This window comes from Nansenia antarctica, assembly GCF_963989245.1.
Source record: "Nansenia antarctica genome assembly, chromosome: 7".
Lineage (NCBI taxonomy): Eukaryota > Metazoa > Chordata > Actinopteri > Argentiniformes > Microstomatidae > Nansenia > Nansenia antarctica.
Window position 1 is genome coordinate 36,332,457 of NC_137677.1, and position 25,963 is coordinate 36,358,419.

The window sequence follows — 25,963 nt, forward strand, 5'->3', positions numbered from 1 at the left end:
TCCACGAAGAGCAGTCTCGCGTAGCTGTTTCCCCTCTCCAGGTGGGATAGAGTGGCGTGGAGAGTCGTCGCGATGGCGTCCTCTGTGGACCTGTGGGCTCTGTAGGCGAACTGGTATGGATCCAGGTTGGGCGGGAGGCGTGTGAGTATGTGGGCCCGGACTAGTTTCTCGAAGCACTTCATGATGATTGGTGTGAGTGCCACCGGGCGGTAGTCGTTTAGGCAGCTCACCGTGCTTTTCTTCGGGACTGGGATGATAGTTGAGGTTTTCAGGCAGGGTGGGACGGTGGCCTGGGACAGGGACTGGTTAAAGATGTTGGTGAAAACCCCGGCCAGCTGGTCGGCGCAGTCTCTCAGCACCCGTCCCAGGACGCCATCCGGCCCCGAGGCTTTCCTGGGGTCCACCGCCTTCAGTACGCGTCTCACTTCATGCTCTGTGAGGGTGAGGCTGCTGAGAGCTGGAGAGAGTGGTGTTTGTGTTGCGGTTACCTCCGTTCGCCCCTCGTCGAACCGGGCGTAGAAGGTGTTCAGCTTTCCCACCAGCAGGGGGTCGTCCTCTGCGGCTGTGAGCCTGTTGGCTCTGAAGTTTGAAATCTGCTGAACCCCCTGCCACATCCGCCTGGAGTCGTTGCTCAGGAGGCATTCCTCAATCTTCTCTCTGTGGTCTGCCTTGGCCGCTTTGATGCCGCGCTTTAGGTTGGCCCTGGTGGAGCTGTACAGCGGTGTGCTCTTCCCTCCGAAGAAGGTGTTGTCCCTCTCGTTGATCAGTTTTTGGACCTTCCCAGTCATCCATGGCTTCGTGTTGGGGTAGACCCGGACCCGTTTGTCCACGGTGACTGAGTTGGTGCAGTTCACTATGTGGTTCAGAACCGACGACGTGTACTGTTCCAGGTCCTCATGCTCATATTCCTGCCATAGGGTGTCATTTAGGCAGATCTGCAGTGGAGCGGACCCTTCTGGCCAGGTTCTGACAGTCTTAGTGGTGATGGGAGCACTTTTGATGTTGGTGTATACCTTGTCCAGTGTTTTTTCTCCTCCTGTTGCACATTTCACATGCTGATAGAACTTGGGTAGTACTGCCTTCAGGTCGACATGATTGAAATCTCCTGCTATGATGTGAATAGCCTGTGGATCAGTGCTTTGTTGACCACTGATGACGTCATATAGCCGCGCCAATGCTAGGCTACCGTCCGCGCTAGGCGCTATGTACACACATGTTATGAACACCGCGTTAAACTCCCTCGGGAGGTATGTGGGTCGGCATTTAACAGTCAAGTATTCCAGGTCTGGGGAGCAGTGGCTACTTACCGTTTTCGTGTTTAAGCACCAGCTATCCTTCGTCGATATTATGATCCCACCCCCTCTTGACTTGCCGCTGAGTTGCGTGCGGTCCGCCCGGTGTAGTGTCCGACCCTCCAAGCTAACTGCGGAGTCCACGATGGTGTCATTTAGCCAGGTTTCGGTCAGAATAATCACACAGCTATCTCCCACGATGTTATTTTTAGCAACTTGTAGTCTCAGTTCATCCATCTTGTTCGTCAGGGACCTGACGTTGGAAAGGAAAATACTCGGCAAAGCAGGTTTGTCAGGGCTCCGTCTTAGCCTAGCTAACAGGCCTCCCCGGCGGCCCCGTCGTTGCTTACGGTCTCGCCGCCGGCGTTTTCGCCTCAGGGAGGGGACTGAGTACCAGGATTCTCCCGGTACACGGGCGATCTCGTGATATATCCTGTTTTGCTTCAGGAACTCCGCTGTAACTGGCTTGTCGTTTTGCGTGCCGACTTCTAATAAGTCGAGCCTGCTGTAGGTACTATTTACACAACTGTTCCCTATAAGTACTAAAATAAAAGTGTACATACAAATGTACTTAAAAACACTAAGAAACACCAGCGTAGAAGCCACTCCGAGCCTCGCGACTGAGCGCGACGCCATCTTGGACTGGATGTCACTAATATCACTGAGTCTGCATCCAAACACACATAGAAAACACTTTGTGTGTCACTGACTTGACTACTGGCAGCACTCAAGTTGAAGGGGGATGAGGGGGGATGGCATCCCCCCTGAAATAAAAACGGTTAAAATCATCCCCCCTTCTAAAATTGCCCCCCCCCCCCCTTTCCATCCGTTATGTAATTTTATCAATGAACGTGGTATTACTGCTATTTCAAAATTTATTTTGACACTGAAGTCACTGACGCTGTGGGGATGCAAACATTTTCCACATATGATAAAATCCACCATCCCCCCTGATTTTCTTTTCCAACTTGAGTACTGACTACTGGTACTGTATTATTGTATTTCATCTTATTGTACTTTGCACAGCATTTTACACTTTTGAATCCACTGTAGTACGACTGGCTACTACCTTCACTTTATTATTTATTACTTTATTATTACTTATTTTGCTCTACTTTATTATTGTGATTTTGTACCTTGATGCTGCAATGCCAATGTTGAGGAACCAAAGCCAAAAATGTTTTACTCTTGTGTACATTGGAATGTAATAAAAGCGATTCTGATCTGATCTGATCTGAAATATATTAAGGTAGTTCAAACGAATTAAACAAAATCTCTAACAAAATGTAAATAAACCCTGTTATGAAAGGCGCAGTGTTACACCAGCTAATCTGTTGTCCTGTACATTTAATTATTTGCTTGGCTCTGATCCCAGACAAATCCTCTGGGAAATCAAGAATTACTGCAAAATAGTTGTAACAGATATTAGATTACATTCAACCTTTGTCATTACACAGAGTACAACAACATGATTGTTTTGCTCTAGGCACAGGGTCAGCCATGGTCAGCGTCCCGGTAGCAATTAGGGGTTATGTGCCTTGCTCAAGGGCACAACGGCAGTGGTAGGCACCATTAGACCAGCTCACATGAAGCTCCCTCCTGAGGCAGGGATCGCACCAGCGACCTTCCAATTGCTAGCCGTCCTCTCTGACCTCTAGGCTACCTGCCGCCCTGGTGATGGCTGAATGAAGGGAGTGTCATGGTCTTCAATAGAAGGAAGGTTTGTTGCATGCAGACAGCATTGGATGGCAGGGCAGGCTCTAAACCAGGAAACCCCTGGCCCTGTCCAACACACAGTACAGGCTCTAAACCAGGAAACCAGAGGTCCTGTCCAACACACAGGGCAGGTTCTAAACCAGGAAACCCCTGGTCCTGTCCAACACACAGGGCAGGCTCTAAACCAGGAAACCCCTGGCCCTGTCCAACACACAGTACAGGCTCTAAACCAGGAAACCAGAGGTCCTGTCCAACACACAGGGCAGGTTCTAAACCAGGAAACCCCTGGTCCTGTCCAACACACAGGGCAGGCTCTAAACCAGGAAACCCCTGGTCCTGTCCAACACGCAGTACAGGCTCTAAACCAGGAAACCAGAGGTCCTGTCCAACACACAGTACAGGCTCTAAACCAGGAAACCAGAGGTCCTGTCCAACACACAGTACCGGCCTAATGATAGGGTGACGTGAAAAAAAAGTCACCAGTCCAAAATATATATTCTGTTCCATTCCTCCAGGGGGAGCTACTGAGCCCATGCCGCTGCTGTGGGTCGGTCCGCTGCACCCACCAGCCCTGCCTCATCAAGTGGATCAGCGAGAGAGGCTCCTGGGCGTGTGAGCTGTGCTACTACAAGTACCAGGTGATCGCCATCAGCACCAAGAACCCACTGCAGGTGAGCTTGTGGTCCTCTGTGGCTCAGTTGGTAGAGCATGGTGTTGTGGGTGTTGTGGGTTTGAGTCCCGCCGGGACCATATATACTGAAAAATGTATGCACACAATGTAAGTTGTAAGCTTTGGATAAAAGCGTCAGCTAAATGGCGTGTATATATATGTTACGGTACATGTGGGAATACGGTAAACTAGGGTTAGGGTTAGGTGCTAGGGTGACTTGGTGCATGCTGGCATGTCTAACCCTAACCCTAACCCTAACACTTAACCCTAACCCTAGTTTTCCCACATGTACTGTATTCCTACATGTATCATAACATATATATATACACTTTTCTCTTTGGGATCCGGTAATGTAAGTCCATGACATAATATATGCCAGCTGATACATACTGTACATCATTCTGCTATAGTCAGGGATGCCTTCATTGTTACATACATATGTTATGCATGTGTGTAGCGCACACATATTTGATTTTCCCAGCATGCAGTGTAGTGTTATTTTAATGTGGCCCACTTAAGTGACTTTGATTTCCATATCAAATCATTTTTTAAGTAAATGTTATATTACATACTTTAAATGTTTAAATAATCTAAAATGCTCAAAAGGAAGCATGAAGTAGCTTTTTTGCACATAACAATTACTCAAGCCACTCAAGGTTTACAGGATTGACGTGGGCGTGACTGTTGTAAATATTTGATTGACTGTTGTAAATATTTGATTGACAGTTAGCTTTTTTGATGGACAGTTTGCTCTTGTGAGCCAACGTTTGGCTAGCAGCCTACACTGTCTCTTATGTGGATTAATGCAGCATTTCTGTTTTCTGTTTGAATGCTATTACATTTATCGTGAGTTACTTTGAAGCTCTAGCTTTGTGAAACATGGTTAGCACCTTCACTAAGATACGTTATCAAACCTATCATTTTTGTAGCTTGCACTAGTACAACACTGTTTTAGCTCAAACAACTTCAGAAAACTTCAGCTTTGTATTCTGAACATGCCGCATTTTACTTTCTAAATGGCCAATTTAATCTAGACCGGCTGTCATCTACCTGCTGAGCTGAACTGCCAATGTGTGTCCTGCTAGTGCTGGCTAAAATGAGAGGGATGTTAAAATGATTTTTTGTGACTACCCATTGGAGTATTTTGGAGTATAACATGAACAGGTCATGGTAACGGACACAGAACCTCTTAAATAAAGACTACTAGAAAAGACAGAAACCATATTCATGCTATTCTGATCTGGTGAAGCCAGACAATTCAAAACAAAACACTGGAAATGATGGTTTTCACTTCAGTGGCCCTTGAAGCTCTATGATTCCTTTGAAGTTGTCACCATTTGCACTTATTATTATATTCAGCTGTATTAACTTTATTGTAAAGTGTAGTACGTATATTGTGGTACGTAGATCCGCCTTCCCTTTGGTTATCCATTTTGGCCTTGTTATGGTTGTGATGTTTTCAATGTTTCAATTGGCAACGTGTGCTGTTGTCTGTCTCTTGTCTGTCTGTGTTTTGTCATGGTTGTGTCTCTTATTGTTTTGCTGTTATTATGTAATGTGTATTGTACATGTACATTACTATGTATTATGTAGTGTTGTGTTTAGGACCCCCTCGAAAACGAGATGGCACATCTCAAGGGGCTTTATCCTAATAAAATGTACACACATAATATTTGACCCCTAATGAACATATAATGTTCACCGAACTGAACACTATATGGTTGGATGACAACATCGGGATGTGTGTGTGTCTCTCCTCCAGTGGCAGGCCATCTCGCTGACAGTGATAGAGAAGGTCCAGATCGCAGCGGCCATCTTGGGCTCCCTGTTCCTGATGGCCAGCATCTCCTGGCTGGTGTGGTCTTCCTTCAGCCCCTCGGCCCGATGGCAGCGCCAGGACCTGCTGTTCCAGATCTGCTACGGCATGTACGGCTTCATGGATGTCGTCTGCATCGGTGAGATTACGTCTCTCTTGAGAAAGAGAATATTTGTTTATTTTATTTTTTAATCTCAATGAGACTAACTAACTTACTGGATACATAAAGGTTAACTCATTTAGTAAAATGAAGTGAATGAAGTCACCCAAAATGGTCGACATTTTAGAGCACCACCACGGGTGACTTTATTCACCAAAAATGCATAAATGTTGATGCTTCATTTTGTAGCCAATCAGAGTGTTGTTGCTAGGTAAACACCACATAGAACACTTGGCACCCTAGGTGGTGTTCCGGGAATGTCTTGGCAGTTGGTGATTTAAATATAAATGTACTATACATGGGATTGGATTCAGGCTGGCTGATATCTATGATTGTCTTTCGGGTCAGATTTCTATTTACATCTTCTCAAAACATTGAAATGCCTTGGAGGACTCTGGGCTGAAAATCCAATTGACATTGACAGAATAAAAACATACCCTATCTACATTGTGCCCTAGCATTGTTAAATAAAGCGTGCATTGAATTCCTTTGAGTTAGTCAAGCCGCTGTGTAAAATCAGTCTAATAATGTCTCAGTTTTGGGGTTGAGGGTATTTTCAATGGACTGGTAACCTTCATAGTACGTTCATCTGTGCAGTATAAAGTAAAGTGGTAGAGACACTAATGAATTTGTAGTCTCTCCACGACAGACTAAGGGGCTCGGAGCCCTCTGCACACTGCACACTCCAATGTCTGTCAAACACGGCTACTTCAATTACTGAGCAGTCAGAAGTGGGTAGACTCTTGGTGTTTAAAACCTACTGACAGCACACCTGCTTTTAAGTATAAAACATTTAGTCCCGGTTGGGTGAATAAAGTCGCCCAAATTGTCATCATTCTAGAGAGCCACGGGTGATTGTATTCACCAGAAATGCATGAATTATGAAGTGTTGCTGCTGGGTAAATACCATGAAGCACATGATGCTGTAGGTGGTAAGTGTTCTGGAATTCTTTGGCAGTTGGTGATTTATTCCTGTTTGCCATTTCACTAACTATCTATCCATAAACAACAACAACAACAACATCAACAACGACAGCCCAGGGTGATGGAGAAAGTTTCTTGATAGAATTCCGTCCTCAGGGTTTCCAGGAATATCAAATCACATCGGGTGAATGTGTCAGGCGTTGTGTCTGAGGAGCACTGCCTGTGAAAAGAGCCTAGTGAATTTATGAATAAGAAAAGCTAGCCAGTTCACTGACCCTGTTAGCTAGCCAGTTCACTGACCCTGTTAGCTAGCCAGTTCACTGACCCGCATCCAGAAATTATGTTTTTCAGTGGAATATGCAGTACTAGTAGTTCCCCTGAGAGTCAGTATTCAGGCCCAAAACAAAACAATGTATCCAATAGAACATAGATAGAATAGAAAAGCAACATCAAAAAATGATCATATCAATTATTATAATCACCACAATAATAGCATGTATAAAATCCAAAACAAGTTCATGGAGATCATCCTCATGCCATGATGTAAAGTTATTATACACCTTTTACTTTACAGTTATAAAAAGTATGCACAATCAATCAATTCAAAAGTTTCTGCAATAATTTGCAGTCTCTCATAGAACACTTGTTGCAGGCCCAAACCTTTAAAATATTTAAATCTAAGCTAAAAACCTTGTTTTGCAGCAGTTATGATTAAACACAAACACTATCAATGTCTTTTTTATTACTATTGATTTATTAAATGTTTTATCTATTTACTTTTTATTTTGGCTTTTATTCATTGTAATTTTTATTTTCTTACTATGCTGCTCTTGCTGTATTTTTTAATAATGCATGTAAAGCACTTTGAATTGCCCCTGTTGTATGAAATGTGCTATACAAATAAACTTGCCTTGCCGTGCCTTGCCTTGCATACTTGAAGCAACTGAAATCTGCCGGTAGACACTGCTCTGAGTCAGACTCCCAATTTCCCGCCTCATAATGTCAAAGACGGCAGAAGTGAATGGCAGTAACTAACTGAATTATAATTTGATAGTGCGTATTGTTTCTCCCTTAGAATATTGCAGCCCTGGTTGGGTTTACAGAGTGCCTCGTGAATATAAATTGATTGAGAGAGAACTGTATATATATATATATAGGGAGAGAGAGAGAGAATTAGTTTTTTTTTGGTACATTTTATTCTTTGTTCTGCTGTACTCTGCTGTTTCTCAGCTACTCTGCTGTTTCAAGGCTGGACATCTTCCCACACTTATAACGATATCCAATGACAGAACTCAGAACGCCAAGCCTAACTCTGAATTTAATGACTCCCACCATTCTGCAGAGAATGACTCCGCTGCAGTGTTACAGTCTGGCATTGTGTCTGAGAGGAGAGGAGCTGCAACAGAGTCCATGTTTGAGCTAGAACCTGTGTGTTAGACGTATCGAAGCCGTGTAACTGTGTGTTAGACGTCTGTGTGTCTGTGTGGCTGTGTGTGTGACTGTGGGATTGAGTGTCTGTGTGTCTGTCTGTCTGTGTGTCTGTGTGACTGTGTGTGTCTGACTTTGTGAGTGTGTGTCTATCTCTGTGTGTGTGTGTGTGTGTGTGTGTGTGTGTGTGTGTGTGTGTGTGAGTGTGTGTGTGTGTGTGTGTGTGTGCGCGCGTGTGCGCGCGTGTGTCCGTGGGTCTGTGTGACAGCCAGTCAGCTAGAGCCAAGCAGCTAGCATCAGGAGGAAAGGTGGAGGAGATTGATTGTCTTTGGTTGGGAACAGGGACTTGACTGTGTGGAGTCAATAACTCTGCACTTTACAGAGATTACCTTGTCACCGGGCAGACATTAAGGAGAAAATAGCTGACTTCCTCTTATCAGCAGACAAGGACACAGAGGGAACCAAAGTGAGAGCTCAGGGAAAGAGGCAGGACTTCTTATCATTAGAACTAAACGCAGAGACACCGGGAATTACCAACTGTCCGTCACAAGCTGTAGCCTAGTGATAGTCCAGACGACCATCCTCACCTTGGCTGCCTCACAGTTTATTCCCAATTATGTCTTTGTCATCTCATCAACGAGACACAAATCAGTAACACTATGGACAGACGCGTAAATAATGTTAATGCTCTGAGCACTACTGTGGGCATATAAAGATAAGAAGACGTAAAAGTGTCCGGTAAGATATTGTTATACACAACTCACCGTTTCCCATCGCAAAGAACCAAGCTTGACTGAAACAGCAAACACTGTCCCGGGCTCCCGCCCCAGAACCTTGTTTCAAAATTGATTTAATTTTTCCAGCATTCTGAGTTCAGCGAGGACGAATCAATAAGCAATTTTTGTGCCGTGATGAGACATTATTGAAAACTCACGGAACGAATAATTCATCGGGGGAAACACACAAATTGGCATGTCTTACTGCATCAAAGGTTATTACCATATCGGTAATCATTATAACGGAATCAAGATACGGCTGTTGAGGGCGGATAGCGTTTATTTTTAGGATTAGAGGTTCTATCCTCAGACACTGTTTTTTTATGATTTGACTAGTTTTTAAATACTTGACCTGGGAATTTGGTTTGACAAAGACTTGACGTCCAGAAAACATACAGAGGAGCTTGTAAAAAAATATTTATGGTGGGTTTCTGTGGTATATTTTAACACACACCGTCTAATGATTACAAGGTTGGCAGATCGGCGGTTCGAGCCCCGGCTGGCCACATGTCGAAGTGTCCTTGGGCAAGACACTGAACCCCAAATTAGTGCAGCAGATTAAATCAATATTTCATAAGAATCGTTCACTTGGTGATACAAGCACCAAATTTGGCACAAATGATGTCCAGGATGTACTTTCTAAGAAAAGTACGGTTTCCAGCTGAAAATCCAAGATGGCTGCCACTTTTCAAGATGGCCGCCTCATCAGATGCAAAATAACGTTTTTTGGAGTAGAACTTGAATGAACAGAAATGGGTTAATGGTCCAAACATCAAAATGAATGTATCCTTACTGGAACTCAATTGTGTCAATTGGCGTCTTTGGAGCAAACTCATCCTCAGGTTTTCCATGAATTTCAGCTTGGAAAGTTTGTGGTCCACAAGACTCACAGGGAGTTCTCAGGCTTACCCATTGACCAAGCTCACGAGCAGGCCAATGCAGTTGTTAAAGGTGATGGTGGTGCCATTGGCCTTACAGAGGATCCATCTGCATTGAGGCGGTGGATGGTGTCTGGACCAGAAGTTAGCCAGTTAGTCAACCAGTATGAGTTGGCATCTCAAGTCAAAGAAGCAAACAAAGATGTCAGGCATCATGAGCAGACCAGTCAGTCTCAGAAGTCCTTCACTGACAAGGTCCAAAAGTTGTTTGATGTGATGAAGGATCTGGGCAATCCTTTCCAGGAAGAGTCCAAAGATCTGCTCACATTGGACACAAAAACCATCGCACATCCCAGTGCTGCTGAGCTTGTAAGAACTCACTTTGAGAAAGGTCAAGCTGCCTTCAGAGACTTTTTCAATGGTCTGGGGGATGAGGGTTCCTTCTATAAGCCCATTAAAAAGAACAAAGCCGACTTCTTTCGCCAAGAGGCAGCTGCAGCTTCCAGTGACATGAAGAAGCAGGTACTCAAAGATGACTGTCGTCTGTTCTCGCAGCTTTTTATATCGTGCCAATCACGAGAGTGTGACCTGCTTGAGTTCTTTAAGCATGAGAATCAACCTTTCCCTGCTGCACTGAGTGACACAGGGAAACTCCACTCTGGCCAGAAGTCTCACCTTTCAAAAATTCTGGAAGCTACCATTTCTCCTCCTGACAAACAACCAGAATGTGATGCCATTATCATTGATGGTTCCTCTCTTGTGCATTCATTGTCTCCTACGACATCAAAGACCTTTGAGGAATATGCTGTCCAGGATGTAGTTCCAAAAATCCAGACCTACTAATCAAAGTATGAGCGAACAGATATCATTTTTGATGTCTACTGGACTTCAAGCCTGAAGGCTGAAACTAGGTCAAACAGAGGTATGGGAGGTCGACGAAGAGTGACAGACAAAAACAAACTGCCACCCAACTGGAAAAGCTTCCTGCAAGACAGCAACAACAAGACTGAGCTCTTCATGTTCCTATCCGACAAGATAGTGACCCTGTGTCCCAACAATGTCATAGTTGTGACCAAAGGGGAGCAGGCTCTATCAAACAAGCCCATCAGCCTTGAAGGCTTAAGTCCATGTAACCATGAGGAAGCTGACTCCAGAATCTTCATACATACTGTTCATGCAGCCAAGCAACAGATGAAGTCTGTGTTGATCAAGGCATGCGACACAGATATTCTTGTTGTTGCAGTCAATGTTTTTGCGACTCTTCAGGATGCAGGCTTAGTAAGGCTTTGGGTAGAATTTGGCCAAGGTCAGTCCATTAAGTGGTTGCCTATCCATGACATGGTGCTTTCTCTTGGCCCAGAGAAATCCAGTGGCATGCTGTTCTTTCACGCCTTCACTGGCTGTGATGTTGTGTCAGCTTTTCGTGGCAAAGGCAAAAAAACGGCATGGCAAGCATGGGAGGTTTGCCCTGAAGTGAGCCCTGTCTTCAAAAAGCTCAGTCAGTACCCACCTATCATAGAAGATGCAGACCTCATCATCCTTGAGAAGTTTGTCATCACCATGTATGACAAGCAGAGCACTACAGGCAAGGTTGATGAGGCAAGACTAGAATTATTTGCGCGGAAGCAAAGGTCTTATGATGCCATTCCACCGACAAGCGCATCCCTCGTTCAGCATGTGAAACGGTCTGCCTTCCAAGCTGCCTGCATATGGGGCCAGGCAACAGTGTGCAAAATGCAAATTGAAAGCCCTGCCAACTGGGGCTGGAAAAAAGATGGTGAGGTCTGGCAAGTGGTCTGGACAACCCTTCCACTGATTGTTCAGACGTGTGAGCAGTTGACGAAATGCGGCTGCAAGACTGAATGCAGAGGACGATGCAAATGTTATCGATTGGGCCTGAAGTGTACCCAGTTGTGTCACTGTGAATGTGAGGACTAAAAGAAGAAACAGCCATGATTGCCAGCCATGTTTTGCTCAGAATTGTACAATGCAGCCTATACTTGGACATGTTTTCTGTGTTTCCGCTTACTACAGTATAAATGAAAAAAATAATATAATAATAATAATAATAATAATACAAAATACAACAACTAAAAATTGGGGGGGAGACAAAGACAGCCTCTACGTGGACTTCCCTACAAGTAGCTTACAGGTCCAATAGCCAAAAGTGAAACTAATGTCTTTAATGCATCTTTTAGGAAATTGCTCAATCATTCTGGTTATTTTGTGTCCTTTTTTAAATGATAAAATAAAATAAATTTGTAGCACTGCTTAAATGCAATATGCGTATTTTGCGTATCGGAAACAACACCAAGAGAGTGTTTTTAGTTTAATTCCCATTTTATCACCATAATATTCAATAATTTTGATATTCTAAATGCAGAATTGGATTTCTCACACTCAAAAACATATATTTCAATGTATAGGCCATCAAAATAGGATTATTCAGTCAAAAACGCTGTTTGAATCCATTTCGAATGGCGGCCATCTTGAAAATTGGTGGCCATTTTGTTTTATCAAGTGGAAACCGTACTTTTCTGAGAGAGTAGGTCCCAAAGCACTTGTGTGCCAAATTTGGTGCTTGTATCACCAAGCGAACGATTATTTCATTAATCTGCTGCACTAAATTGCTCCCAGTGAGCGGGCTAGCGCCTTGCATGGCAGCTTGCCGCCATTGGTGTGTGAATGTGTGTGTGAATGGGTGACCTGTGTATATAACCTGTAGATATCTGTCTTATTGCACACACCTGTGGACCTGTATAGTTCTAGTTCTGTAAAGGTTCTGTCTTTGTCATTGTCTCCAAGATTCCGAACAAGGGTTTTTTCTGAATCAGCATTCCTTTATCCTTAGAGAACACATGGTCAAAGAGGCGGCCGTGGTGCTGGAGGTAGAGCCGCCGTCTAATGATCGCATGGTCGGCAGATCGGAGGTTCGAGCCCCGGCTGGCCACATGTCGAAGTGTCCTTGGGCAAGACACTGAACCCCAAATTGCTCCCAGTGAGCGGGCTGGCGCCGCATGGTAGCTTGGCCTTCATTGGTGTGTGAATGTGTGTGTGAATGGGTGAATGAGAGGCCGTTGTAAAGCGCTTTGGATAAAGGCGCTATGTAAGTGCAGTCCATTTACCATTTTATTTACCAAAGATGGCCTCCCTTCCTGTGACTTGTGCCCTTTTGACCTGAGTGATACTGTCTGTAGCCCATCCCTCTTTTCATACCCTAACCTGTCCTGAGTAAGGTGATAGGACTGTATAGGTGCCTTGTCATATAGCCTTGTATTACCATATCACTGGGAGTATAAATGTGTGAGCTAAGACAGCCCTTTCTCTTTTCTCCTGCTGACCATCGACCAGACTGACCCCAGACCTCTCTATTACATCAGAGAGGAATGCTGTAACCTGTATGTAACTTTGCTTAAATAAATAGTCTGTAACTCAGAAGCTTTGCTCGTGATCTATTTCAACCAAGTACCTACGGAATTATCCTACACTTCTTTTATAGGAAGATATGTTGCCTTTCCCTGGCTGAGCAATCAACCCTTCTCTCTATCACAGTTTTAATACTCATCACTGAATACTTTATCAAAAAGTTGGCTGGACTTAAAGTCCTGAAAATCTCTTCATTACTCCCTTATTGTGCATAAAGCTTTACTGTATAAACTCACTGCTGGAACAATCTGCAGAGAACAATTCAATAGGTTGCTCAGCTGTGGCCGTTTAAAGTTTAGTGTTTGTTTTTCTTGATTGTGTTTTATTATGTTGTAATTCTGTATGTGTCTTATGTATTGATGTAATCTGTGTGTATGCAGGGCGTGCGCGCGCATGTGTGTGTGTGTGTGTGTGTGTGTGTACGTATGCAGGGCTCCCTTGTAACAGAGACCGAGGTCTCAATGGGACTCCCAGCTAAAATACGAGTTACATTTTTAAAAATGTGTGTACATCTATAAAGTGTTTGTGTATATCTATAAAGTGTATCTATAAAGTGTTTGTGTATATCTATAAAGTGTTTGTGTATATCTATAAAGTGTTCGTGTATATCTATAAAGTGTATGTATATATCTATAACGTGTTTGTGTATATCTATAAAGTGTTTGTATATATCTATAAAGTGTTTGTGTATATCTATAAAGTGTTTGTGTATACCTATAAAGTGTTTGTATATATCTATAAAGTGTTTGTGTATATCTATAAAGTGTATATCTATAAAGTGTTTGAATATATCTATAAAGTGTTTGTGTATATCTATAAAGTGTATATCTATAGTGTTTGAATATATCTATAAAGTGTTTGTGTATATCTATAAAGTGTTTGTATACTATATATCTATAACGTGTTTGTGTATATCTATAAAGTGTTTGTATATATCTATAAAGTGTTTGTGTATATCTATAAAGTGTTTGTGTATATCTATAAAGTGTTTGTAGATATCTATAAAGTGTTTGTGTATATCTATAAAGTGTATATCTATAAAGTGTTTGTGTATATCTATAAAGTGTTTGTGTATATCTATAAAGTGTTTGTATATATCTATAAAGTGTTTGTGTATATCTATAAAGTGTATATCTATAAAGTGTTTGAATATATCTATAAAGTGTTTGTGTATATATATAAAGTGTATATCTATAAAGTGTTTGAATATATCTATAAAGTGTATTTCTATAAAGTGTATCTATAAAGTGTTTGTGTATATCTATAAAGTGTTTGTGTATATCTATAAAGTGTTTGTATATATCTATAACGTGTTTGTGTATATCTATAAAGTGTTTGTATATATCTATAAAGTGTTTGTGTATATCTATAAAGTGTATATCTATAAAGTGTTTGAATATATCTATAAAGTGTTTGTGTATATCTATAAAGTGTATATCTATAAAGTGTTTGAATATATCTATAAAGTGTTTGTGTATATCTATAAAGTGTATATCTATAAAGTGTTTGTATATATCTATAATGTGTTTGTATATATCTATAATGTGTTTGTATATTTCTATAAAGTGTTTGTGTATATCTATAAAGTGTATATCTATAAAGTGTTTGTGTTTCTCCCCCAGCTCTGATAGTCCACGAGGGCCCTTCGGTGTTCCGCATCTTTAACCGCTGGCAGGCCGTCAACCAGCAGTGGAAGGTTCTGAACTATGTCAAGAGCATGGACAGCGAGGACCTGAAGACCGCTGCGGCAAACAGGACACTCTCTCAGCCTCCGCAGAGGCCTCAGGCTGGGATAGGAGTCTCCACCTCCACCTCCTCCCTCATGGCTGCGGCCGCCTCCTCAGCGGGCGTGGGGATGGCCAGCACGCCGGTCGCAGGGCAGGCCTCACAGGCGTCCTCGGCCCAAGCCCACGGGACCACCGCCGCTGCGGCAGACCAACACTGTACCACATACAACATCCTCCACCTCCTCAGCCACCTGAGGCAGCCGGAGCAGCCGGCCCGCAGCAGCCAGCCCAGCAACGGCACCCGCGAGCTGGTCATGAGAGTTACTACGGTCTGAGGATGCATTTGAGGCCTTATCATGTGTGGATATATGGGGGATATTTGATATTGACATGAGGGGAAATTGAAAAGCCTGGCGCTAACAGGACAAGTATAATCATCTTGTTTGTTTCAAAAATGCATCTTTGGTGTCCTATCACGGATTGAATAATAAAAACAAAAGAGACAGTTTGATTTGAAATCGATTTTTTAATTGATACTGTTATTGGGATGGTTGATCGTGAGAATGATGACTTATGATTTTGATCAAAATTATTCACCAGACATGACGATAACATGAACTATAAACTTTCTAAATTCGACTTTATATCAAAGCAGCGCCGGTGTGAAGTATGAACCGTCTTCCATATTCAGATTAACAGAGATAATTAGATAATTTGGGAACCTGTCCTCACCAGTGTGCTGTGCCTCCACTCATCATCCTGCTACTACTGTGTACATCCTGACTGAACAAACACACACAACATACACACACAACAAGCGTCCTTGGGTCTGAGATAGGCGCTATATAAATCTAAGATATTATTATTATTATTATTATTATTATTATTATTATTATTATTATTATTAACAAACACCAGCCTGGCAGCTTGATGTTCAGAAAACACACAGAGGAGCTACTCCCTGAGAATGAGAAGAAGAAGCCTGCCATTTCTCTCAAACCTCTTTTTTTCTTTTCTTCTAACAATCAAAAACAGAGATGCTCTTTGATGCTTGTTCAGAGCGCACGTTTTATGGCGGTGAAGAAAAATCCATTTGACATGAGGGACAACAGACCTCGAAGATTCGTATGATAGGAAGACTGATAGACAGGGATGAATGCAGCCATTGCATAAGGTTTCCCCAAGTGTCTTGCTTTTTACACTGAGTCTAGACACAGTCTAGTCCACTTTTCTGCCGGTTTTTAAACCCTCTTCACAATACACACAATTCAAACACGTCCCAAGGTCCCACGTCTCATCACCTGAGTCAGAGCTGCACCTGTCAAAGGACTGTTGTCATCTCTACTTTATTCTTCAGATTATTGGGGATTGAATCGTATTTTATACTTAAACGTTTTCAAAGAGTTGTATTAGGAGATACTTCATCTCCCCTAGTTAATACCACAGGGTCTTACATAAGACAGTAAAAGGCATCTGGTTTCAACCAGGAAAACGGACTCATTAAAGCAGATGGAGTCTCTCTCCCTCCGTGATAAAAGGGTCGCTCAGGAACACTGCATTGCGTTGTATACATATCATTTCAATTATTTGATTGTTATGATATCTCTGGTGATGCATAAAAGGTCATTTTTCGTTGTATCGGCAGAGATTCAGGTAGCTCTGTAGGTTGTCTGCTGAATTATTCAAGCTGTGGAGTGCTGATATCAGTGGGAAGGAACTACTGTACAAAAACAGCTCGCTGGGGAAGGGAAGGTTGCTGAAAGTTCAGCAGGAATTAATTCACTGCCGATCTCTTCACTCACTGTCTCTGCAGCATCTTTGATTTAATCAAATCAAAGGCTAGGAAAGACAGTGTTGAATACCCGAGGAGCACCGTACAATAGGAACATATCACAGTAACGGCCTGGTATATTTAGTGTTGTCTCCTTTATGTAAATAACGGTTGTCCGGTCCAACGCGGTCTTGATTCCAATTAATAACATCACCTGAATCAACAAGCTCATTAATAACATCACCTGAATCAACAACCTCATTAATAACATCACCTGAAACAACAACCTCATTAATAACATCACCTGAATCAACAACCTCATTAATAACATCACCTGAATCAACAACCTCATTAATAACATCACCTGAATCAACAACCTCATTAATAACATCACCTGAATCAACAACCTCATTAATAACATCACCTGAATCAACAACCTCATTAATAACATCACCTGAATCAACAACCTCATTAATAACATCACCTGAATCAACAACCTCATTAATAACATCACCTGAATCAACAACCTCATTAATAACATCACCTGAATCAACAACCTCATTAATAACATCACCTGAATCAACAACCTCATTAATAACATCACCTGAATCAACAACCTCATTAATAACATCACCTGAATCAACAACCTGATTAATAACATCAGCTGAATCAACAACCTTGAAAGAGGTGAGATGAATACAGTACATGATTGGCTGACATCAAGATACATGTAGGGTAAATAAATGTGGTTTACAATTCCATCACTTTACTTTAAAGGAGTGATATTATGCTCTTTTTCCACAAGTTAATTAGTTAATTAATACCTCTACTAGACCTCAGCCAATACATTGTTGTGCATTTCCCTTGACAAGTCAACTTTAGAATGGCCGCTATTGCAAAACAATTCTCTGGTAGTTTTTGCCTGCTGAAGGGAAACCCGAAGGGAAAGCATGATGAGGAGGTTGTTGTACGGTGTAAAATAACAAAACAAAAGCCAACAGAAGAATAATGGTGCTGGTGGAGAGAGAGAACTTGAGGACTGGAGCGCCTATAGCAACCTTAAGCCTGGTACACACATAAAGATTTTCTAAATGTTAACAGATTTTTTTTATCTAAGAGAGACCCCACACATGAAGATAAAAAATCATGGATTGAACAGTTTTTAGCGTATTGTGTGTGGTGTGCTCCGATATTCCCAATACAGCACACCACATACCAGGGCTGGACTGGCCATCTGGCATACCGGGCATTTGCCCGGTGGGCCGCGGTAGTTTTGGGCCGAGCCGACCGGCAAAAAACAAAAACAAAAAAAAGTTGTTTTTTTTAAATTTATTTTTTGTTTTTTTCAGCCGGCCCGGCCGAAAGCTACCATCGAACGGCCCATAAATCGAAAGCTGCCATTGAACGGCCCATAAATCAGGGACAGCGGCCCATTGGTCAATTTTCGGTACAGACACTGGGCTGGCCCAATCAACAGAGAGAAGGGGGGGGGGGGGGTCAGGGGTCACGCACGCACGCAGCACCAGACCTCCGTCTCAGTTTCGCGGTAGTTTTGGGCCGAGCCGGCCGGCAAAATAAATTTAGTTAGCCTGGATAGTTACTAGATAGATACTGAGAGAGATGGAGCGCAAAAGCACACTAAAACGGAAGGGAGGCTGGGAAAAACTTAGGGACAAAAACAAGAAGAAACTCGAGGCAGATGCTGCCAAATGTGTAAACATTAGGGACATGTTTGCTGCACCCTCAAGTTTACCACAGCAGCAACAGGTTGAAGAGGAGGCTGGCAGGGAGGAGCGGGAGCAGGGTACAGATACAGAGGATAGAGAGGATACAGAAGAAGCGGGGCAGAGTCAGCCTGTAACCGTTGACCCGGTAAGGAAAATATAGGTAGCTGTGTAGGGGTGTAACGGATCGCCCCCCACGGTTCGGCACGCATGTGTACCGCGGATCAATTGCAAAATGTAACCAAGTAATAATATTACTTAATATTAGTTAATATCCCTTGTAAATCACAATGTAGAGTTGCCATGAAAAGATAGACGCGACAGTTGCGTGCTTTGTTTTACTCTAAAGCGCAATGATAGGTTGATAATGGGAAAAAAAATCTAGAACAACAAGGCTGCGTTCGTAAATTCGCTCTGGAATCTGATCACTGAGTACACTGGTCTACTTGCACTGGTACCATTGCTTACTGTATGTAGTCGTCTTTGTAGTGGTTTGGGGGAATACTACAGTTTGTCATATGACTGTACAGCACAGTATATAAGACGAGTATATAAGGCAAGTATTTTTGTGCTGGTGGGTGTGGTCCGACCGATTGGGGTGGGCCTGTCTGGGCCAAAAATGCCAGGGCCTAATTTTTGTCCCAGTCCAGCCCTGCCACATACATAAAGTTCTGTCCTACGACAGTCTAGACTAGTCTCGTCCCCCAAGCAGCCATGTGCGACAGGGGAAATAAAGTGCCGAAGAACGAAAAGAAGAAGACGCGTCAGTCAGCTCGCTTCTTGATTGGCTACATTCCATTCCACATCACAATCGGACTCGGGACTTGTCAATTTCGCCCACACACTAGAGGACTTTTGATCCTAAATATTGAACACGTTTAATATTTACGATCGTCGGCCCCAACCATTTGTCAGGATTGTCCAGATTGTCGGGAGAAATTGACCCTTAACACACCTCACACCACAGGATAATCTTGTAGGATAATCTTTAGAGCCATCCGATAATCGGGCGTTTGCTGTCCTTGGTCGGAAGGGGGGAAATCGGGCCAAAATCTGCCAGATTTACAGCCTATGAGTGATGCTACCTGTAATCATGCATTCAACTGTCAACTGTAATGAGGGGTCATTTGACGTAGCAAAACCCAGCCAATCTGAAAGGCGTGTTGAATCGCATGCTTGGCTTCTTGAATCAAAATATGCAGCCCACAAAAACGGACTGAATTGCTTTATTCATATTATCACAATTTCTGTGTTAGTGGGGTCATCAGAGACCCAAATGTACACAAGCACTGAAAAGTGAGTTTTTCATAATAGGACCCCATTAATTGTTGAACCTCACCTATTCTGATGGGATGTTCATTTCAGGTAAGTCTTCTCAGGTTATGTTTTTAGGTAATTTCAGGTTATATTATGGCTGAATCAGCAGTTTATCAACTCCTCCTCCTCCTCCTCCGCCTCCACCTCCCCTTTCTCCTCCGCCTCCCCTTCCTCCTCCTCCCCCTCCGCCTCCTCCTCCTTCCCTTCCTCCTCCTCCTCCCCCTCCTCCGCCTCCTTCTCCTCCTCCTCCTCCTCCCCTTTCTCCTCCCCCTCCTCCTCCTCCTACCCCTCCTCCTCCGCCTCCTCCCTCCCCCTCCTCCTCCTCCTCCTCCTCCCCCTCCTCCTCCTCCTCCCCCTCCTTCCCTCCTCCTCCCCCCTCCCTCCTCCTTCTCCTCCCTCCTCCCCCTCCTCCCCTCTCCTCCCCCTCCTCCTCCATTTCCTCCTCCTCCTCCCCTCCTCCTCCTCCCCTCCACCTCCCCTTCCTCCTCCTCCTCCTTCACCTCCTCCCCCTCCTTCTCCTCCCTCCTCCTCCTTCTTCTCCCCTCCTCCTCCCCCTCCTCCCGCTCCCCCTCCGCCTCCACCTCCCCCTTTCTCCTCCTCCTCCTCCTACCCCTCCTCCTCCGCCTCCTCCTCCTTCCCCTCCTCCCCCTCCTTCTCCTCCTCCTCCTCCCCCTCCTCCTCCTTCCCTTTCTCCTCCTCCTCCTTCACCTTCTCCCCCTCCTTCTCCTCCTCATCCTCCCCTCCTCCTCCTCCACCTCCCCTTTCTCCTCCTCCTCCCCCTCCTCTGCCTCCTCCTCCTCCTTCCCCTCCTCCTCCTCCTTCTCACCTCCTCCCCCTCCTCCTTCTCCTCCTCCTCCTTCCCCTCCTCCTCCTCCTTCACCTCCTCCTTCTCCTCCTCCGCCTCCTCCTCCTCCTTCTCCTCCTCCTCCTCCTTCACCTCCTCCCCCTCCTCCTCCGCCTCCTTCTCCTCCTCCTCCTCCCCTCCTCCTCCTCCTCCTTCCCCTCCTCCTCCTCCTTCACCTCCTCCTTCTCCTCCTCCTCCTTCTCCTCCTCCTCCTCCTTCACCTCCTCCCCCTCCTCCTCCGCCTCCTTCTCTCCTCCTCCTCCCCCTCCTCCTCCTCCCCCTCCCCCTCCTCCTCCGCCTCCTTCTCCTCCTCCTCCTCCCCCTCCTCCTCCTCCCGCTCCCCCTCCTCCTCCTCATCCTCCTTCTCCTCAGGTCCAGCAGGACATCTGGAAGCCAGTAGGCTGGATTAGTGGTGTTGGAGTCCATCCCAGTGTTTGACTTAAGACAGAATAATTCATTGCAGATGAACATAAAAGGAACAGAAAATGACTATGAGATCTTACAGGGTTTTATAGCAGCCTATCACATCGGGCTTTCACACCGCCAATGAACCGTTCCCGTTCCCGTTCGGGAACCTCCGAACGTTGGTGCTGTCTTGCGAACCAGCCCGCGTTCATACCAGTGTAACCAGAACCATCAGGGTTCATACCAGTGTAACCAGAACCATCAGGGTTCATACCAGTGTAACCAGAACCATCCACCAACCAGACCTGTCGCCCTGACACCACAGGTCATGAAGATCCTGGAGAGGCTAGTGCTGCAACACCTTAAGCCCCAGGTGAAGGACTTCCTGGACCCCCGGCAGTTTGCATACCAGGAGAGCATGGGGGTGGAGGATGCCATCATTTACATGCTGCACAGGGCCTACACACACCTGGAGAGGCCACAGAGCATGGTGAGGACCATGTTCTTCGACTTCTCCAGTGCATTTAACACTATCAAGCCATCACTGCTGGCTGACAAACTAGCAGTGATGTGTGTGGAGGACTCCCTGACGGCTTGGATCCACAACTACCTCACAGACAGGCGTCAGTATGTGAGACTGCAGGGCTGTCAGTCTGAGGTGGTGGTGTGCAACACCGGTGCCCCCCAGGGAACTGTTCTGTCACCCTTTCTCTTCACCCTCTATACCTCCGACTTCCAGTTTAGCTCCGACCAGTGCCACCTGCAGAAGTTTTCGGATGACTCCTCTATCGTCGGTTACATCACAGACGACAGGGATGAGGAGTACAGGGCCCTGGTGGAGAGCTTTGTGCAGTGGTGCGACACCAACTACCTTTTGCTTAACACCAGCAAAACAAAGGAGTTGGTGGTGGATTTTAGGAGGAAGAGAAGGACCCCAGCCCCCATCACCATCAAGGGGGTGGAAGTCGAGAGGGTGGACTCCTACAGGTACCTGGGAGTACAAATTAATAACAAACTGGACTGGACTGACAACACCGAGGCTCTTCTCAGGAAAGGGCAGAGCAGACTGTTTTTCCTGAGAAGGCTGAGGTCTTTCGGTGTCTGCAACAAGCTGCTGCAAATGTTTTATCAGTCGGTGGTTGCCAGCGTTCTGTTCTTCGCCGTGGCCTGCTGGGGTGGAAACATCTGTGCCAGGGATGCTGCGAAGCTAAACAAACTGGTGAAGAAGGCCAGCTCTGTGGTGGGGACCGGGCTGGACAGCCTAGAGGTGGTGGCAGAACAGAGGATGGGGAAAAAACTGGCGGCCATGCTGGTCAATCCCTCCCACCCGATGTACTGCGAGCTGGCGGGGATGAGGAGCAAGTTCAGCCACAGATTTGTTCTCCCCCGTCAAAGTACAAAAAGATTTGGACAGTCCTTTGTTCCAGCTGCACTCCGACTCTACAACCAGGCCCTGCAGGGTGGGGGAGACCTGGAGCTGGAACTTTTGGAACCTTTTACTTATTGAGCCTGCACTGTTTTATGTATTTTATTGAATGTTTTCTGTTTTCTGTATTGAATGTTTTCTGCCCTAACTGAGCTGTTTGACAACAAAATGTCCCCATTGGGGACAATAAAGGTTTTCAATCAATCAATCAATCAATCCGCGTCATCAACGCTGGGTGATGAAGGGGCGGGATAAACAAAAATGTCACAACTAGATGGCAGCTACTTCACTGGAAAGGAGGATAAGATCTTCCACTACAGTATCTGAAATAAACCCTATTTTCTATTAAACAAAACAAAATACACTTTCTACACGTGTTCTCTTACTAATCAGCTGCTCCATTACTGGAATAGAAATCGCTTACGAAATTTGCGTTTGCGCGTGTGCGTGTCAGTGTGTTTGCTGAGTATGTGAGGAAGATAATGGTGAAACTTTTGATATTTTTTTGGATCACTAATGATTAGATTTAGATTCGATTCGATTTTTGTCTCCTTCCTTCTTGCTGGTTTTTGCAGAACAAAAATGTCACAACTAGATGGCAGCTACTTCACTGGAAAGGAGGATAAGATCTTCCACTACAGTATCTGAAATAAACCCTATTTTCTATTAAACAAAACAAAATACACTTTCTACACGTGTTCTCTTACTAATCAGCTGCTCCATTACTGGAATAGAAATCGCTTACGAAATTTGCGTTTGCGCGTGTGCGTGTCAGTGTGTTTGCTGAGTATGTGAGGAAGATAATGGTGAAACTTTTGATATTTTTTTGGATCACTAATGATTAGATTTAGATTCGATTCGATTTTTGTCTCCTTCCTTCTTGCTGGTTTTTGCAGCCTAGAATATGACACACCCACTGACGACGTGACTGTTCTACGTTTTGGTTCCCGCTTGAGAACCACTATGTTCTGGTTCCCGCTTGAGAACCACTATGTTCTGGTTCCCGCTTGAGAACCACTATGTTCTGGTTCCCGCTTGAGAACCACTATGTTCTGGTTCCCGCTTGAGAACCACTATGTTCTGGTTCCCGCTGCGGACCAACCTTTCAGGCTCCGAAACAATTTATTTTCGCCCTGGCCGGTTCCAGACTTCCGGAACGTTCCATGGCGGTGTGAAAGCCCTATCAGTGAGGTTTGATGACAACTTTATGGACAACCAAATACCAACACTTTAACGTTGCTGCACTTGAGCTCCCCCACCCCCCTCCCCTCTCCTCATTGGAGGACTTTATTGTATTTCTTTTGACAGTTTTTACATAGCCTATAGATTTTATCTATACTTTTTTCTACACTTTTTCTTTTTTTATTAGGGCAATTTTACTCCTTTATGGTATACTTGGGATTAATTCTGATGTACATTCCTAAGACATTTTTCATTTTAACTGACGAGAGTTCTTGAGGGTGTATTCACAGTCTCAAGATGAGTGGGTGGACAGACGGCATGTCTGATAAACTAAACTGTAAAATGTACAAAGGCATCTCAAAATCTCTTTCGTCTCTATCTGCTATGCTTATCATTTTCCACATCTGCTTGCTGTGATTGCTGAGAATCTCTGCGTGGATCCTGTTCACGAAGATGGCATCCCTCCCTCTCGTATGAAAAAGATGACCACAACAAAGTTTTTTCCCCAAGAATAGCCTACATTGTTGAACACTGTGAGGCTTTGAAGCTTCGGGCTCTGAGTGTAGCTCTAGGGTCCTCAGGTCCTCCTCTGATCCCAGGTCTAATGATAGAAGGACCAAGTGAAATCCACCACTCCTCATCCCCTACTCTCATATGAAAAAGATGACCACAACTAAGTTTTTTCCCCAAGAATAGCCTACATTGTTGAACAGTGAGGCTTTGAAGCTTCGGCCTCTGAGTGTAGTTCAAGGGGTCCTCAGGTCCTCCTCTGATCCCAGGTCTAATGATAGGGGCCCGGGGGACCAAATGAAATCCACCACTTCTCATCCCTCACCCTGGAAACAGGACAGAGCACCCTGGAGAGTAGCCAAGTTCGAGGTTCCTTTGCAGTGAAGCAAGATGATAGTCATTATATACTGTTAAGAGCACCTTCAATCACACCAAAGTGATGAGATACTGCAGATGTACTCTTTGGAGATATGTTCTTCCCGACCGTCTCCCTAAGAAGTTCACTCTCTCTTTGATAGGATTCTGGCGGCAAGGGTAGGATGGTCGATCACCACATTTTAAATAATCAAACACATGGTAATATTGCTTTGGAATGATCTATGGAGGCAGGCTAGGCTACGATTTGTTTGAAACCCGAGATGACAGCGTAGAAGATGATGAAGAAAAATGATGAACCCCTTTTTAGTTCACGCAGATAATACACTTCATGTTTCAAGCGGCACCATATGTCCCTCTGGTGGTCGAGGTAGGTACTGCTCTTTGATAACATTTCCTTTCAACGCCTCCCATCTTTCCTTTCATTTCGCATCTCTATAAACAGTACAGATGTATCACTGTCTTTGATATTCTACTATTAATGTAAAGCTTGCAGTCGGTGTTGAGCGCAGAGCAGAATGATGATTAGTATCAAAGTTTGCAGGAAAATGGCTATACAATTAAAAGTTATTATTATTATTATTATTATTATTATTATCTATTCTAATTGAATGAAGTGTGTTCAAAAACAGTTTGTGGAATCTCAGAGACAGTCCCTGATCAAGGAGCATCATGCAGCGTGAGGTAGAGGAGTAGAGGAGTAGAGAGGTAGAGAGGTAGAGGAGTAGAGGGGTAGAGGAGTAGAGAGGTAGAGGAGTAGAGGGGTAGAGGAGTAGAGAGGTAGAGGAGTAGAGGAGTAGAGAGGTAGAGGAGTAGAGAGGTAGAGGAGTAGAGAGGTAGAGGAGTAGAGAGGTAGAGGAGTAGAGGGGTAGAGGAGTAGAGAGGTAGAGGAGTAGAGGGGTAGAGGAGTAGAGAGGTAGAGGAGTAGAGGAGTAGAGAGGTAGAGAGGTAGAGGAGTAGAGAGGTAGAGGGGTAGAGAGGTAGAGGAGTAGAGAGGTAGAGGAGTAGAGGGGTAGAGGAGTAGAGAGGTAGAGGAGTAGAGAGGTAGAGGAATCGAGGGGTAGAGGAGTAGAGAGGTAGAGGAATAGAGGGGTAGAGGAGTAGAGGGGTAGAGGAGTAGAGAGGTAGAGGAATAGAGGGGTAGAGGAGTAGAGAGGTAGAGGAGTAGAGAGGTAGAGGAGTAGAGGGGTAGAGGAGTAGAGGAGTAGAGAGGTAGAGGAGTAGAGCGGTAGAGGGGTAGCGAGGTAGAGGAGTAGAGGAGTAGAGAGGTAGAGGAGTAGAGGAGTAGAGGGGTAGAGGAGTAGAGGAGTAGAGAGGTAGAGGAGTAGAGAGGTAGAGGAGTAGAGGGGTAGAGGAGTAGAGGGGTAGAGGAGTAGAGAGGTAGAGGAGTAGAGAGGTAGAGGAGTAGAGGGGTAGAGGAGTAGAGAGGTAGAGGAGTAGAGGGGTAGAGGAGTAGAGGGGTAGAGGAGTAGAGGAGTAGAGAGGTAGAGGAGTAGAGAGGTAGAGGAGTAGAGGGGTAGAGGAGTAGAGGGGTAGAGGAGTAGAGAGGTAGAGGAGTAGAGAGGTAGAGGAGTAGAGGGGTAGAGGAGTAGAGAG

At 44.6% G+C, this 25,963-nt stretch overlaps 1 protein-coding gene across 1 annotated transcript in view; it reads left to right on the forward strand.

Annotated features, from left to right (window-relative positions):
• Positions 1-15,148, forward strand: part of LOC308162561 (E3 ubiquitin-protein ligase MARCHF4-like) — a gene marked incomplete at its 3' end in the record, with an annotated part of 25,036 nt that extends 9,888 nt beyond the window's left edge. Inside the window, exons 2-4 of the mRNA XM_080536707.1 lie at positions 3,524-3,679; positions 5,441-5,633; positions 14,709-15,148. Of these exons, the coding sequence (XP_080392833.1) occupies positions 3,524-3,679; positions 5,441-5,633; positions 14,709-15,148 (789 nt within the window). The remainder of the gene's footprint in view (positions 1-3,523; positions 3,680-5,440; positions 5,634-14,708) is intronic.
• Between the last annotated feature and the right edge of the window lie 10,815 nt (positions 15,149-25,963).